General features: G+C 38.5%; 1 protein-coding gene across 2 annotated transcripts in view; it reads right to left on the reverse strand.

The window, feature by feature from the left end:
- prex1 (phosphatidylinositol-3,4,5-trisphosphate-dependent Rac exchange factor 1) overlaps positions 1–16,632 on the reverse strand; it is an 83,830-nt gene that overhangs the window by 37,547 nt on the left and 29,651 nt on the right. For both annotated transcript variants that reach the window (XM_066643425.1, XM_066643423.1), the window contains exons 4-10: positions 15,608–15,712; positions 15,416–15,517; positions 14,331–14,492; positions 11,103–11,236; positions 10,693–10,808; positions 8,924–9,073; positions 4,548–4,695 (exon numbers count right to left, since the gene is read on the reverse strand). In XM_066643425.1, the coding sequence (XP_066499522.1) occupies positions 4,548–4,695; positions 8,924–9,073; positions 10,693–10,808; positions 11,103–11,236; positions 14,331–14,492; positions 15,416–15,517; positions 15,608–15,712 (917 nt within the window). The remainder of the gene's footprint in view (positions 1–4,547; positions 4,696–8,923; positions 9,074–10,692; positions 10,809–11,102; positions 11,237–14,330; positions 14,493–15,415; positions 15,518–15,607; positions 15,713–16,632) is intronic.

Genomic DNA, 16,632 nt, shown 5'->3' on the forward strand with positions numbered 1-16,632 from the left:
TGAACTCAGAGATCCAGGACAGAACAAAGACGGTCTGATATTTGAGGTTAGAGGGATTATAATGTGGAACTATCACTTTAATCCTTTAGAATCTGTGCACAGCAGCACACTTTTTTTTAAATGTATTTTTAATGTATTTCCAGAGAATGGGATGACATGAAAGTTCAGTTCTTAAACCATCAGATAAAAGTGACGAGAGGTGAAAAGAGCACAAAAGATCAAAGTTTCTGTGTAATTCCAAGTTTAAACAGATACCAGCTAATTACAAGCAGCTAATGATGATATCATTGTCTGACCAGTTATCCTTTTAAATTGGTTCAAACAGTTCTCAGGGGTAATTAAATACAGCTTTTACAAAAAATAGAGCAATAAGGAGAATTCAGTGATGGCACAGTTCATGGCAGCTGACAGTATCCTGTGGAGAATGTGACTAAGACTGCCATATGTGTGAGAAGCAGTGTGAATTTGCCCAGAATAAATAATGTGCAAATTGCGACAACGCTTTTAAGCAAATGTGAGACATTGGGACTGCATCTGTGTGTAGGTTTGAATGTGAGTAAATTATTGCTGTGGTAAAAGTCAATAAAAGAACATAAATGGGTTTTGTTGGGTAGTAACCACAGACAAGAGGCTGGAAAAAGCACCAGAAAACCTTAGCCATACTATTATAATCCCACCATTGCACAGACTTTCAGCCTGCTCAGGACCAACATGAGCACTAATGTGATTTCTGTCCCACAATTTATCTGAGGGTCTGAATCTGAAATCTCATAGAGCTACTCTAAATAGCATCTAAAATAGGGTTGTTTTCAGAAGCATTAAGCACCCCTGGATGAAATCATATTAAAATTTCGTAATCAAAAATTACTTGACAACACTTTTTCAATAGTGAATATGTTTAAAAATATATTTTTAATTATAGTCTTAAGAAAATCTAAAGGCAGGTTTTCATTCACAAACAACTATTACAGATTTTTCTCACTAGTCCCATATCCAAAAATTTGATATGTATTTATTTCGATGTTGGTGATGATAATGAAAAGTAGCGAATTAGTGCCATTCCCACAAGACTGCCATTCATTTTATATGAACACTTCAGTAATAAAAGACAAACAGATGCTGCTGAAGACTAATAAAATAATGTTTTACTACATTAACTAACAATCTCAGTTTTGTTTCTTCTTCTGAAAACGTATCGTTTTGGACATGTACGGTTTTATTCTGATAGCAATATTGCACATTTGTTCAGAGCATTAGTACATACCATTTAGATTTTATGTTCTTCAAAACACTGAACTTCGCATTCTTATAAAAATATTCTAATTAATATTAATAAACTGGCATATGGTATACATCAAATGTATTGGGCTTTGTGTAGAGGGTTTCATTCAATATTATACAAATGATCAAATGAAAGTAAAAGTAAAATACAAATCAGATGCATGTTATCAGTGAACACTACTTTGATCCAAAAAATACTAGGAGGTCGAAAGTTAGTTTTTAGGGCAGGTACAGAGCTATTCTTTGTGGACTCTTCTCCAGAAAAATCCCACTGGAGTTTAAGTAACGTGAAGGGCAGTGAGTAACATGAGGGATGCCAGTGAGTCCAAATAGTGAGAAAAAGACAGTGAGTCTGCTGTGCTTACGTAAGCCTTTAATTCAGATTGGCAGGGGAGAGAGAGGCGTCCCTGGAGGGAATTAATTAGTGTTTACGTAACTCATTAATATCCGTCATGGCTAATGCACACATGCATACACATTTATCTCATGAGCACGGTGTATATGAGAGAAAAACTACAAATACCTATCCATGTTTTAGAGCAGGAGAATTGGACTGATTTTTGGGCAAATATTAGCATTTAATTATCAGGACTAAGATGTTCTTCAGTCACATATCACTTATTATTGTTACTAAAACACCATTTCAGAAAGACCAAATTATTTCTGTAAAAGACAGGGCAAATAGACAGAAAAAGAAAAAGAGAGAGAGAGAGAGAGAGAGAGAGAGAGAGAGAGAGAGAGAGAATTTATGGAATATAGAGATACAGATTGTAAGTCTATAAAACAGTCAAGGAATAAGAGGGTGAGAATGAGAAACAGAAAGGGATAGAGGAAGAGAGAGAGAAAGGGCCAGTCTGAAATGCACCAAGAGTGTACGAGTCTATGAAACAGAGTCTATAAAACAGTGAGAGTCTATGAGAGAGAGAGAGAGAGAGAGAGAGAGAGAGAGAGAGAGAGAGAGAGAGAAAGAGAGAGAGTTTACAAACAGAAAGAGAAAAATGTAATAACAAAGAGTATGTGCTAAACTTTCTGGAACTGTGCTTTTGAGGGCATGTGAAGCCTTGGCTGCAACACTGAGAGCAGCTGCCTGCACCTGATGAAGTGGAGCTGAAGCGTGGGGAGCTGTGAGACACACAAGTGAAATCTATCCAGTCAGTGTGGACTACAATGCATGTAAAACACAGCTGAGCATCAACTGCACTGTACCAATGCTTTTCTCATCACCTTCAGTGAGCAATATTTTATATAAGTATGTAATGTGTAGAATCAAACCATTCGTGTGAAAACATACATATTTTACTTCCTAATAAGATGTAGGGAAATGTGTTTTAAGATGGGCACACTGATATTTTAAGCAGAATAAAAAATAAATTAAAATGATATAGGAACATGCAATGCAAAATAATTTGCTTTAATATTTAAAATTTTGGGCACAATTTACATAAAAACAGAACTGTTAGATTTTGTTTTAATGTGGTGTAAGACAACACTGCTGATGCACACCCTGATCATACAGCTCTTGCTCCTACTAATGAAGTTTATGTAAATTAAATGAGCAGCAACCTACCAGGTTGTGCCATTCCGGCAACCAAGTTACGAGCTTAAACTTCTGCAGTCAAAGGAATGTAAAATATGTTCTATGCAATAGGTTCCATGTATTTATATTTACAAAATACAATAAAGTTGCAGCGGCACGGTGGCGCAGCAGGTAGCGTCACACAGCTCCAGGAACCTGGAGGTTGTGGGTTCGATTCCCGTTCTGGGTGTAAGGAGTTGTTGTGTTCTCCCCGTGTCTGCATGGGTTTCCTCCGGGTGTTCCGGTTTTCTCCCACAGTCCAAAAAAACACGTTGGTAAGTGGATTGGTGACTCAAAAGTGTCTGTAGGTGTTAGTGCGTGTGAGTGAATGTGTGAGTCTGTGTGTTGCCCTGTGAAGGACTGGCACCCTCTCCAGGGTGTGTTTCTGCCTTGCACTCAATGATTCTGGGTAGGCTCCAGACCCACTGTGACCCTGAACTGGATAAGCGGTTACAGACAATGAATGAATAAAGTTGAATTCATTTCTTTGTGAATTTGTCAGTTATATAAATTCATTCATTCATTACCTGTAACCGCTTATCCGGTTCAGGGTCGCGGTGGGTCTGGAGCCTACCCAGAATCATTGAGTGCAAGGCAGAAACACACCCTGGAGGGGGTACCAGTCCTTCACAGGGCAACACAGACACACACACAGACACTTTGGAGTCGCCAATCCACCTACCAACGTGAAATCAGGGGCTGAATTTAAATGAAACTGGCAACATGTAGCATTTATAATCCTGAAATCTTGGGGTCCTCTCAGTTTCCTCTGCAACCCCTTTTCCCATGTCCCTGATAAATTGTGATATGACATGATAGTAGGTCAACATAGGTATTATACCTGTCAAATATATCAACTATACATTTGCTTACTTTGCTTAAATTCAGTCATGCCTCATGACCTAATGCAGAAGACGATTTTTAATTGCTCTGAGGAACCTCAATCACATGTAAATACACTCGAGCTGAGAACTAACACATACATACACACACAGTCTGGGAGTTTAATGGGTGTTGCACAGCGTCAATTGTTCATTCATGTTGCTGAAAGACAGTGTGAGAGAGTGTGGGACAATGAGTAAAACAGCACAGGGGAGAGAAAGTGGGAGCAAGAGTGAAAGAGAGGGAGAACGAGAGAGAAAGAGAGAGAGAGAGAAAGAGAGAGAGAGAGAGAGGGGGGTAGGCAAAGAACAGTGAATTTCTCTAATGAAGGATATTTGCTGGGAATGCCTGTGTCTGATGGGGTGCTTGGCACTGAGCTTGGGAAAGCATTTACAAGCATTGTGTGTGTGTGTGCGCACACACACTCAGGAGGCCTCTCAGATGTAAGCTGACTTGCAAGAGATGGTCTAAACAGCCTTTAAAATGCAGCCTGAAAAACCATTGCACACAGATGGAGGAGTACAGTGATTCTGAGGCTTTGAAAGTCATATAGTATACAATTGACAAGAGGCATGAACTTGTCATATCTTTTGATACCGTTGTGTCACAAATAAGAGTAGATAAGACCATTTCCCATTCCAGAAAAACCACTGAGTCTTTACTTGCTGGGTTTGGGTTAGAAGAACATTTTGCTATGTTCATCTCTCTATCCTGTGTGTTTAGTCTTATATCTTTGGGACAATATAAACATTGAATGTTATATATGTATGCAATTTGATTTCATTTTTAAATTACAAAAATGACTTACTTTCCCAGGAAACACTTGGGCACAATACTGAGCTTCCGCCGTCTGTCTTTGATAAGATGGCGGCTCTTGGTCATCATCATGTGATACAGCTTTTCTCCTTTCTCTGCGATCATTACATAAGCATCCCGCTCCATCCCCAATTTAAGACCTGTAAGAGAATGCAACGGAAGATTGAGGAACAAGCTCTTGTTATACATATTCTGTAAGAATGGTTGTCAGTCCTCAGACTGTAACATATTAGCTGGAGAAAACACAAAGAAATGAAGAAATATGAGGGGATCAATATTTTGTAGTAATGGGGTACAGAATTTATTTTTTGGCTAACAAATAACCCCAATTATTTCTAAAAAAAAAAAACAATGATGGAAGTATGTGATTATTTTGGCATCCTGTAGTTTCAATGATAGTCAGAGCTATAACTGTTAGCTCTGGTTTATAATATATATATAAACTACTATAATTTCCACTAGCAGCTGAAGCTTATTAAATTGATTGAGATTATGGGTTAGATCATGATTTATCTGCTGCTGTGGTATATGCTCTGATTTCTCACATTTGGTGAATGATATTGACCACAGGCTAAAGCAGAGGCCAAACCCTCAAGGAATAAAACCCTCACCCCACCCCAGCACCACCCACCCACTTCACACACACACACACCCCTTTCAGACATGCACGGTATCCCAGAACTTTCTGGACATTAGCTGGGGGAGATGTATGTGTGAACGCAAATGTCAGAATCAATGGCACTGGACATTTTATCCTGCCAGCCCCCTATCACAAAGTCCGGGTAATGCCGGAGAGAGCCCATGTGTGAATAGAGCAGGTCATTTTCTAGAGTTTTTACAGTGAGTTTATGCAGAGTCTCCTTCGTGTGCTATACAGGTGCCATCCCATGCCTAAACAATGCAAAACATTTCCTGTGATGAGAAAGTATCTGACACAGAATGTCTCCAGTTGTATGCTACGTGTGAAAGAGCAATTCTGAAAAAAATGTCCAGACCTAATTCTCCAGACTTTGAGTTCATATGTGAAAACAGCTATTAGTACAGTAGCTATATATTAGCTATAAATACAGTATAATATAATATTGTGCTATTAATGTGTAAAGACTAGTGGTGTTACAAGTCACGTATAATCCATGATCCAAAGGGATCAAGCTCCACAAATCGGGATGCATATAAACCACAGCTCATTCAACAAAGTTTAACCTCATCTGCACAGAATACAGTTTTAGAGTGTTTCACAGGAACAGAGCATAAATCCGTAAACACTGAACCATGAGCACAACTGCCGAGACATCACTCTGGAGTCAGCAGAGAGCAGAGAGTTCTACACATGAGTAAAAAACCCTGTGATCCGTTAACCCACTAGTACAGTCACCAGCACTTGTACAAGCGAAATAGAGTTTGGTCAGTTGTAAAGGCACTATGGAAAAGGACTAGGCAGAAAAGAGAAAGAGCAGTATAAAGGGTTTAGAAGGAATTTGAAGTGATGAAAATAAAGACCATGTCATGACTGCTAACTTATCACCAATGGGACTTTGCCCAGACCAGAGCCGTGGAAATTAGCAGAAGACAGACAGCAGTAGCAGCCCTTTGCTGAGTCTGAGTGAGAATAAGCAGAAGCAGCTGTTTCCTTTACATGTCTTTAGGTAGGCTAAGGGCCATTCTTGCTTTCGCTATACTGCATGTGGTTAACACTGTTAGCGATGGCCAGAGAAGCAGCAGAGTTCCACTCAGAATTACAAGCCTCTTTACCGCAACATTTAACAAGGCTGATGGGGCCAATGTCCCAAGATAGGTTGCCACCCAAAAGAAATGTGTTAAGGTGCATCAGCAACAAGAAATGCAAACCAAGCAGCCCTGTGTTTCTTACCAGGAAATTTTAGAGGCGCACGCAGACAAATAAATAATAATAAAAAAAAGAGCTAACATGAGGAACTGCAAAATACATTTAAATGGCACAAAATTTGAATTGAATGCCTTTCACAATTTCACGATTTAAAACAGTATGAAAGTCTTGAAGATGTTAGAAGTTGACTGTTCACTGAACTAACCCTTTATTGCTAAATATTCATCCCAAGGCCGGGATGTTGGTATTTTCACCAGATCCCCCAGCACCCCCAAAGCAGCTGACTCACAAACAACATGGTTTGTGAAGATGTACGTGATATGGCTACTCCTTCAAAGCTGTCTCAAGCTCAAATTCCTATAAAGGTGCCTTAAAGCAGAAACACTTTTCTATGTCCTATTCACATTATGAAATAAACGAGACACTTGTACTAGTGATAACATGACCTCTAGTCGACCCTTCTGGGTCCTGTTAACTTAATGAGATGTGTAATATATTTTTGCGGTGTTTCACAAGTAGTGCTAATGCAGTAAGTCTCTGCTAAACAACATTCCAAAACATATGTAGCAGGGTTTCAAATCATTAAGGTCTATGGCATGAAAGAATAGAATTCTAGTGATTGGGTCTTTTCCTTAAGATGTTGTGTCAACACAAGCCATCTGAGCATGGACGTATGTAAACGGCAGACACTGATTCGCATAATTGCATTAACTTGCTGCTTCCTTGGGCAAAATTGTCATCAGCTTGATTTTAATTGAATCGAAGGCACTAGGACAGTCTGTCAAAATAAGGCAGCATTTTAGCATGTCAAACTAAGCATCAAGTGGAACATGTAATTAACAACCATGCCTGAAATGCACAGTGGTTTGAGGTTTCAGAGAGAGAGAGAGAGAAAAAGAGAGAGGTGTGACTGATGGCGCACCTGTTGGTACTGGGCTCCATTTCAAACATCTGAAACACGATCAAACCCATAATAAAAAAAATAACAGAAAAATCATTGTGCTTTTCACCCAAAATGCAAAATGCAGCCTCTGGCCTAATGCTAACATTTTAGAGCTTTGAATCTGTAGATGGCTTGGCATTTTCAGTTAGACATTTAAACACTGGACTGAAACAGATCCAGTATTGTATTTTTTTTCTCCCCCTTAAAGCTGGGTCTGGGTTTTATGGCCCTGATCAGATAGCCTTCTGAATCAGTGCACTCTGCTACTGAATCAAACATCAAACACACAAAACAAGAACAGGTGGCCAATGTAAGACAGGTGTTCCAAATCCTCCATGGAAATCAACACAATAATCCATAAAATCATATAAGAGAGCAAAGACCAACAAAGACCAAACAAAATAACCAAACAAAACATTAAAAAAAAAAATAAATAAATAAATAAAAATAAATAAAAATATACCCCTTTTACCACCGCGACCCTGAACAGGATAAGCGGTTACAGATAATGAATGAATGAATGAATGAATGAATGAATGAATACCCCTTTTAAATTCTTAAAAGACAAATTAGATCTGATTCAAGCTGGTGGTATATAACTGAAATTCATTTTTTATGATTTGTTTTTATGCTTTCTTTTGGTTTTCTTTAACGGCTTTAGAATAGAATTATTGAGCATTGAAGTGAACGTGTTAAACTGATTACATTACTTCTAAAAATACCATGCTGTAAAACGATTCAGTCATTTTTAAAATGTGACAAATTAGGAAACAATCATTTGTCAGTGCTTTTAATCTGGGGATCTGTGGTGTGTACCAACCAACAAAACTGAAAGGAAAATACCACAGTCTGTTTTTGTGGGAAGCCTAGGTCAGAAAACACGATCTTCAATGAGCAATTCTGATTTGCTCCCTGTTTGAGGTAAAGTGAGGAATCATTATAATTTTACAACCCTCTCATCTGAATATCTCCAATCACATTGGTGGATCTACTTCCATGTAAGAAAACAAAACTGAGCCTAAGTGAGTAAACTGAGCAAAAAACAAAAGCATAGCAATTAAACAACTGAGCCAAAATGGTTACAATGCGAGCTTCTTGCTGCTGGTCATTCATGGCTGTGGTAAGCTGTGTGCTCATAATTATTTAAAGGGACCAGCACTCAAACAGGCCATTTAGAGCAGGGCTGTTTAAACAGAGTGAAAAAGTCTCTTGTGGTGCATGATTCTTGTCTCATTTTGAGTGAAGAATGTCTCAGACATTTCATCAAAACCACAGGAAACTGTGATAATTTGTGTAAAGTTGAATAATATATCACTGGAAAACCTCTACACATGTCCTATAACTATAAGAACTACACATGTAATTTGGCAACCGCTGGGATTAAGAATACAGTGTTAGATGGTGTTGGTAACTAGCTGCAAAAAGCTAACTACTAAAAATCTAGTAGATATCTATTAAATCTACCTAAATTATTTGTAACTCTGTGAAAACAGTAGAGAAAAAACAGGCGGGACTCTATTCAGTGATCTGAGATAAGAAAAATTAAATTGAGCTACTCAAGCCATTCAACAGCACTTACTCTCTCGCTGTTCACGCTCTTTCAAAATGGCGTCCAGCCACTTCTGCTTGTCTTCTGCATTCTTGGCCATGCACACAAACCATTTGTTTTTGGCTGTGTTATGAATCTTCCAGCCATTGGTCACAGTGTAGTTGTTGCTGTGGTAATCCGCTGGAAGAAAAGAAGGAAAAAATGTAAAGATTAATATAAGTATACAAAGTGTACAAACAAGTTGAAAAGCCATCAATTCCTTGATTCAACTTTAACGTGTACCACCTAGTGCACTATGGTAGATCACACAGTAAACAAGCTAGTTGACCTTAATTTGATTGGCGTACGAATTTGCACTAAACGTATGTTAAAATATAGGAGATAACTCAATATCTTGACCTCTCATTCGTTTTATACTGTATTTCAAATATTTGTATTGCAAATTCACTTATTAGAAGTCAAACTATGGAAATATTTGGCTTTCCACTCCAAACTGGGGGCATGAAAAGTGCAAAAAGTGCAAATAACTCCATTAAAGGGAGATAATGACAATAGCACCTTTTTTAAACAACATGACTATCATTAAACTGTGTGGCTGTGAGAGCCCCTGTAAGGTAAAGGTTTCTGCCCTCAAGCCACAGTCCAATTTTATCCCTCATTTGACAGTGGGTGAATGAGGTTCAGTGGGATGAATAAAGAATGAGGCAGTGTAATGGCTTGCTGGGTTCATGTTAAGATGGTAGAAATAGATTAAAAAGCACTAAGATGTCTGAGCTGAGGCTTTTAGCTGTTAAGGTCAGATCCATGAAAGCTGACCAGCGTGACTGGTGTGGTAAAGACTAACAGATACCATGATGTTAGTGCAGACTGATATGGGGGCAATTAGAGTAATTAGATCAGAACAAACTGAAATTATATTTCATGATAGTTAAAGAAAATAATCAGTTCATTATTTTAGCAACATCTGTACCTCATATGAAAGAAGACACTCAGATGAAGCTACGTGTTACAAAATATATTCTCAGTATTAGTTAATGACTGTATTATATTAGAATACTCTCAGCAGCTGGGTTTAAATCCCAAATTGCAAAAGTTTTCAAGGTGACCTCAACCTTTGGGTGGGCAGTGTATATAGGCTTAGAACGTACATAAATATCATACTATGACCACTTACGGCTGTGACTAGATAGAGTGTGTAGTTTACAGTTATTTTGATAGCCCGAAGCCTTGTTTTCTACTAGGAGATATTTTTTAACTGTGGTTTTCTGCAAAAATAGTCTGCAAATAAATAGTGCGCCCCACATATATCTGAGAGCAAGGAAAAGGAAAACGAGTAGAATGGAGCTGTCATCCTGTCACTTAAGGTGCGCTTAAAGTGTGAAAAAGCCGTTAGCTGAGATACAATGTTGGGTTGTACAGATTTCAAACAGTTGAACCCCACCCTGCATGTGGCTTTAACACACTGCTGTAGCAGAAGTGTGAAACATGGGATATCTTATTCTAATCTTAACATGGCAGTTCACACCAACCTCTATCCGGCTACCAGACTTTTTTTTAATGCTGAGTTTGTAGTTCTTGTTCTTCTGCATGTAATCACTGAAGGCACTGAATTTTCCATCAGGTTGTTTAAAGAGGGTGATAAAGTTTGAGGGGTATGTTATATTGCGTATCGTACAACCATTAAAATGTCTGTTAAAAACATAATACTATGTCATATTGCTTGCTCTATTTTATCTAGGTGCTGTACAAATTACTGTGATCTGACCCCACAGCAGAGGTATGTATGCAAAACTACTTACCTGTTCCATCCTCCACATTCTCCACCTCCATCACCTCTGTGTTGATTCGCCCTCTGAAGACATAAAGGGGGCCATTGATGGACTTTGTCCTCTTGGTGGATTTCTTCCCTGAAACTCTGATCAGTTAACACAAAAAAATTTATTGATACATAAAAAATACATTTTAATGTAAATGTGCAGTAGGTTTTTTCTCACTCAGGTTTCTAAAACAAACAAATGATGCACTGTAATAGTGCACATTGTAAATATTTGTATTATAGGCGAGGAGGAGATATTTTATCATGATCTGAATTTGTTTAAAAAAAAAAAAAAAAAAAAAAATATATATATATATATATATCATACTGAAGCTGTTATAGAATGCACAATTCCACTGTGTATAAGTAGTGTACGTCATGTCAATTGCTAACCTGGACTTCCTCTTGCAGTACACCAGCAGGTTGTCAAACAGGAAGAAGACCCTTTCCTGGATGTTTCCTGCTGAGATCTTTAGTAGGTTCCCATGAAGGAGTAGCTCAGTAGAGATATCAGTTAAATTTGTACCCTAGCAAAGACCAAAGGAAATAAGAAGAGACTGTCAAATAAACTGACAAGACAACATACCATTTATTTACCTGACATTTGGACTGTGAAAAAGCCAACAAACAGGAATCAGATTCTCAATCTCTATCTATCTCATATAATATATTCTCTTATTATCAGTGTTAAGAGGAAGTACCTGCTTATAAGGTCAAAGCATTGCCTTGTTTTTTATAGAGCACATTTCTTTTGAAAATGTCCTGATTTCATTAATAAAGAAATCAAAGCCAAAGTCTTTTATCTCTGTCTTACTCTTCCTCCAAAATCCCACTGGCTTGTGCAGGGCCTAGTAGGAACTAGAAGCTCTCAGACCTGTTTGAAGTCCTATGCAATGATGTGGACTGTCAATAATTGATTTCATCCGGTTAGAGCATTCCAGACTGACTCCTACACAGAATGAGATTTTCCATGCTTTGCAGGTGTGCATCTGCCTATGACAGACTCCATTGTCTGCTTAATCAATAGTGTGGCCGAACTGGTCGATTAGGGGCACTGGCAGTGTGTCTGCTGCCCTCCGTCCATTAGAGGTGTTTTACATTAGGCTGAATGCATTTTCACCAACTAGATATATGCTGGGGATGTTGGATTCAATTTAACTCCACTTAAAACAACATAAAACATACAGGACCATAGGCAGCACTATACTACTCTTGAGTATCTTCCCATATACACTCCCAGCATTATCTTGCAAAATCCAAGCCAGAAAAAAAAAATGCTGCAAACATTTTGTAAGAGATGGCCATAGATGTTACAAGAGAGATAAGCCAGTTTACTATGTTTTTCTTGTAAAAGTAAAGATGGCATCGACCATATCTAAGACGGCATTTAGAATATCTAATAATTACACAGACCAATTGTGGGGTCACTTGAATAAATAAATTAATGAATAAATAAATAAACAATCATACTTTCACATATGAAAACCAGACCTTTCAGCATTTCATCACTAACCCTGTGTAATCTTAACCCAAAAAATTATGTAGAATATTTTCTTAATCTTAAAACTCATGGAAACCAAGTATACAGAAAATGTTAAGAAATGTTCCACATGTTTGGCACACTATTCACAAACCCTGAAAGTGCAAAAAAAAATCTACTTTGCAAACAATCACTGCCTTTGAGGCCCTGTCACTGGGTTTTCTGATAACCACTGTGATAATAAATCATATCAATTTTCACACACTATGTAACAACAGCTGTAAGGATAAAGATTTAGCCCCTTAACACCCTCTAAGTTTCTTACATCACAGCAAAATTAAAGCATTATTCATACTGTGGTCTCTGGTTTCTAGTTTCTGGGCCACCTTTGGCTCACACCCAGCTTTTAACAGCCAGAACAGCAGTCCTCAAGCCAGAAGCAGGTCAGATACAAGGTGGGTCAAACCAGCATTTTTAAATGTGGGACAATTTCGTGTTGCTGGTCATGTATTCGCGTCATGTTTATATGTTTATCATCTTACTGTTCAGTAGAGTGCAGCATGTTATGGGAGTGTGCATAGTAAAGCCTGTTGGTTCACCATGTTCTCTCAGTGGGTGCCTTCCATGAATCACAGCCTGTCACATTACTCTTTATACATATAAAGTAAATCACTGGAAGTTATGAGTGTTGACACTAGCGCTATCACATCACAGACATTACTATGAAATGCCATAAATGCCACCTAGAGGTCGTTACACCAATGCCTTGCAGAGACTTGACCAGCTCACATGTATAAGTGCAACAATGTAAATAAACCAATAAATGTGTCATATAACTCGACACGTCTTCTCAAAATATCAAAGGCAACTGGTTACATAATATATCCATCATATATTATCAATACATATTTAAACAAACAAAGCCACTTATTTTCCCCTGTGTTGTTGTCAATAATATGTTTGTATGGGAGGATTCCAGTTACATCAGTATTTACAGTCATTTCCTGACTGTTCCTGAAATAGCATATTTTGGTGTTTTCATGTTCTTCCTGAGATGACGTGATATGCTAGAGAAGAAAAACCCTAAAACATGCAAGACAGGGGTACTATAAGATAAAGGCCGGGAACTACTGACCTACAGATTTTTAGATGATATATAAGCATTCAAATTTAAACAATGACGTATTTACTGTAACTCTTCCCTGTAAACTCTGAAATTCTCCATTTAGTGTTCTTGTGCCAGCATGGCACAGGACTCAGGGTGGGCTGGGGTGAGGCAGTGCAGCCTGGCCAGAGCCTGGCACGCAGGGACGAGAGCTGAGCATAAAGGGACTCTGTTGAGGGGTGGCTGAGAGTAGTAAATGGAGAAATACTGAGCTACTATGGGTGTTGCTGGGCTATAGGAAATAACACACCATGTCTGTCCATAGAGGGAGTGAAATATCTGTCAGAACTCTAAAATCAGAAGGAGGGAGAGCCAGGGAGAGGTGTTGAGCAATGGAGGAGTAGGGAGAAAGGGCAGAGAGAGAGAGAGAGAGAGAGAGAGAGAGAGAGAGAGAGATTAAGTGATAGACAGTTGTAAGCGAAAGACAGTGACAGAAAGCTAAAATGAAAAAAAAAAGAGAACCACAGAGATATAGAGAGATAGTGAATGAGAGGGAAACAGAAAAACGGCATTAGATAGACTTGGAGAGAAGGGGGTGAAAAAGAAAAAATAATATAGATAAGTGTATCACACAAGAGAGCATGAAAAAGAGAGATTGTGAGGGTGAGCGTGCAAGGGTGAGCAAGAGAGAAAGAGAATGGGGAACACAGTAGCATATTCTGATGAACCTGCTGATCTCCTAGGTAACGGGTTGGCTTCCTTGCAGTAACGCTTCCTTTTTCTCCATGTTTCAAATGTACAGCAAACGTCAGCACAGATCCTGACAATGAGGCCCTATTTGGGAAATGTACCAGTGCTGTATACTTAAATGTGACTCAGATAAACCACTAATTAGATACTAACCCATCTTTGACCTACTAGAAGTTGCTAATGCCACACGTGTATTTGAAAGCCACATCCTGTGCCATTCTGTGTAACCAAACAATAAGTATCAGTTACTTAGTAAAAGACATGAACTGCATGTTCTGTCCCTCACCTCCCAGCCCTCTATGTGCGACTGTAGCTGCTCCAGAGCTTCCAGTTTTTCCATCTGCCTCTTGGTCTCATTGATGTTGGAGCATACTTCCTTCATGGCCTGCAGTGCCTCCTCCACAGCGGGGTAATCTGCATGTTTCTTAGGGGTCCTCTTCAGCAGTTCCTGAAGCACAACAGTGATTAGTGCACTAGAACATTACACATTTGTGTATTGTATATTTTCTATATCTATATCTTCAGGTCATCAATCCAATCATCACAGAAGACAAACAAGACCATCTCCTGCAAAGGTTTTGTGTTGTAACAAAAAACAAACAAACAAATAAATAAATAAATAAGATACTAATTAAAATAATGATTTCAGTTATTCTTTCTACTTATTATTTCATCATTTTAAAGACTGGAATAAAAATAAAAAAGAAGGGCTAAAATACGTATATAAGGTATTGTACACATTTATCATTGTGCTTTGTGTATTGCTTATCTTACACAAACCAGAACAGAATTCCATGAAATATAGCCCTGTGCAAAAGTAAAAGACCAAAGGCTAAAATGTACCTTATTCATTTTTACAGAGATATTTCTGAAGAAATGAGACCTAATAAAAGAGGAATGTCAAGCTAAGACAATCGAAAATACAGGACTTTCCAAAACTGATGTTCAAATAAATTACTAAGATATAAGACTCCCAACAGCCATGCAATTGTCACCACAAAAACCCCAACCACAACCAACATCGAAGGAAGAACTAAGCATATACTTAATGGCTATTTTGCAAGGGATTTAAATGATGAGTGCTGTATGTCATATAATGATCATACATTTCATCAATGGTAAAATCAATGTGGTGCAAGGCCTCTTGTGTCTTTTGTGCAGATGTAATGGACAATAAAGGATTTCTTTCCAGAGTTGTCCATTTCCACGGGACAATATAAACTGTTAAAACGTAGTCACATGACACCACATCAATCATGTGATCAGGCAAGCTGTACTACACAAGAGTAGATGCTTGTTTTTCATTCCTATGTTTAAATAAAAGCCATTAAAAAAAGATATGAAAAGAAAAAGAGAATAAAAAAAGATCACCTTTAGGAGCAGAGGATACTTGCAGATCCTCTGGATGGGAGAGAGCAAGTAGCCTTCCAGAGGAACATCTGTGCTTTTCTTTCCTCCCAACAACATGCAGTGCTACAACACAAATATGAAAGAACAGCACACTAATTAACACGTTAATTACTGACTAAAAATATCCGTAAATCAGTGGTTGTTAGGACTCACCAGTAAGAAGGTGCGGATTTGGGGGATCTTATTGAGCTCTATGAGCAGCTTCAGGGCTTTCTCGTGATTACTGCAATATTCTCCATATACAGAGAAACGGCCCCTCTGAAATAGAAACAACATAAAACGTGGTTTGTGCAAGTCATTTTTATTATTTTACAAAGTGATCTGGTGTAAGATAAATCTTGCCTTTATTCAAGGCCTTTACAATAACCTTTTTGTAACGGTACCCCCCCCCCACCCCCCTGTCCAACTAAAGACAGAAAGCTGAAATGAAAAAACATTACACATTATTGTTACAGCACCAGGTGGAACCTTTGCTGCACTTCTGATTTTAATGTTTCATAAACTTCTGTTTTTTTGTGTTGCTTGCCAGTATTTGCACAGGCTGTTGAGGAGTAAACATGTCATGAAAGCATTTAAATGTGACAACGTGAAAAGAAACTGCTTTTGAAAAGGAGAGTCTGTACAGCGCTGCTACCTGACTTCCATTATTCGAAACAACACAGGAAGTGAAATAGAAGCTCATGAGGCATCACACCCTTAGAGAAGAAGCCAGGACTAGCAAACAGGAAGCAGCATTCAGACAAACGCGGATGCATACAATAACTCTAGAGCATCTCTTATCTCAGTGATTGCAGAGGCTGATAAAATGGTGGCACCTGACAGGTCTTTGTTTCTGAACGTAGACTGACAGTGAGTATTAAAGGCCCTGCTTAATGAGTAGAAATCAGTAATGAGTCTGGAATGAGGTCACTGATGGTAAATTATGGATGGAGCTTTGGCTGAACTGTGATTAGCTGGGCTGGACAGAAGCAGAGTGTAAGTTGTAACCTTGGCTAAGGTGCTGATCTCTCTCTCTCTCTCCCTGGGGCTGAGCGCTTATCTGACAGAGCGGACGAAGCTGAAAAGTGATACACATTCACGTCCCATGAGCAGCTCTGTGGTGATTTGGACAATGAATGTCTGGAGAGCATTTGCCACTGTTTGCTTTCTGTCTCATTCATATCTTTCTTTTTTCCTCT

Source organism: Hoplias malabaricus, chromosome 14 (assembly GCF_029633855.1).
Source record: "Hoplias malabaricus isolate fHopMal1 chromosome 14, fHopMal1.hap1, whole genome shotgun sequence".
Taxonomy (NCBI): domain Eukaryota; kingdom Metazoa; phylum Chordata; class Actinopteri; order Characiformes; family Erythrinidae; genus Hoplias; species Hoplias malabaricus.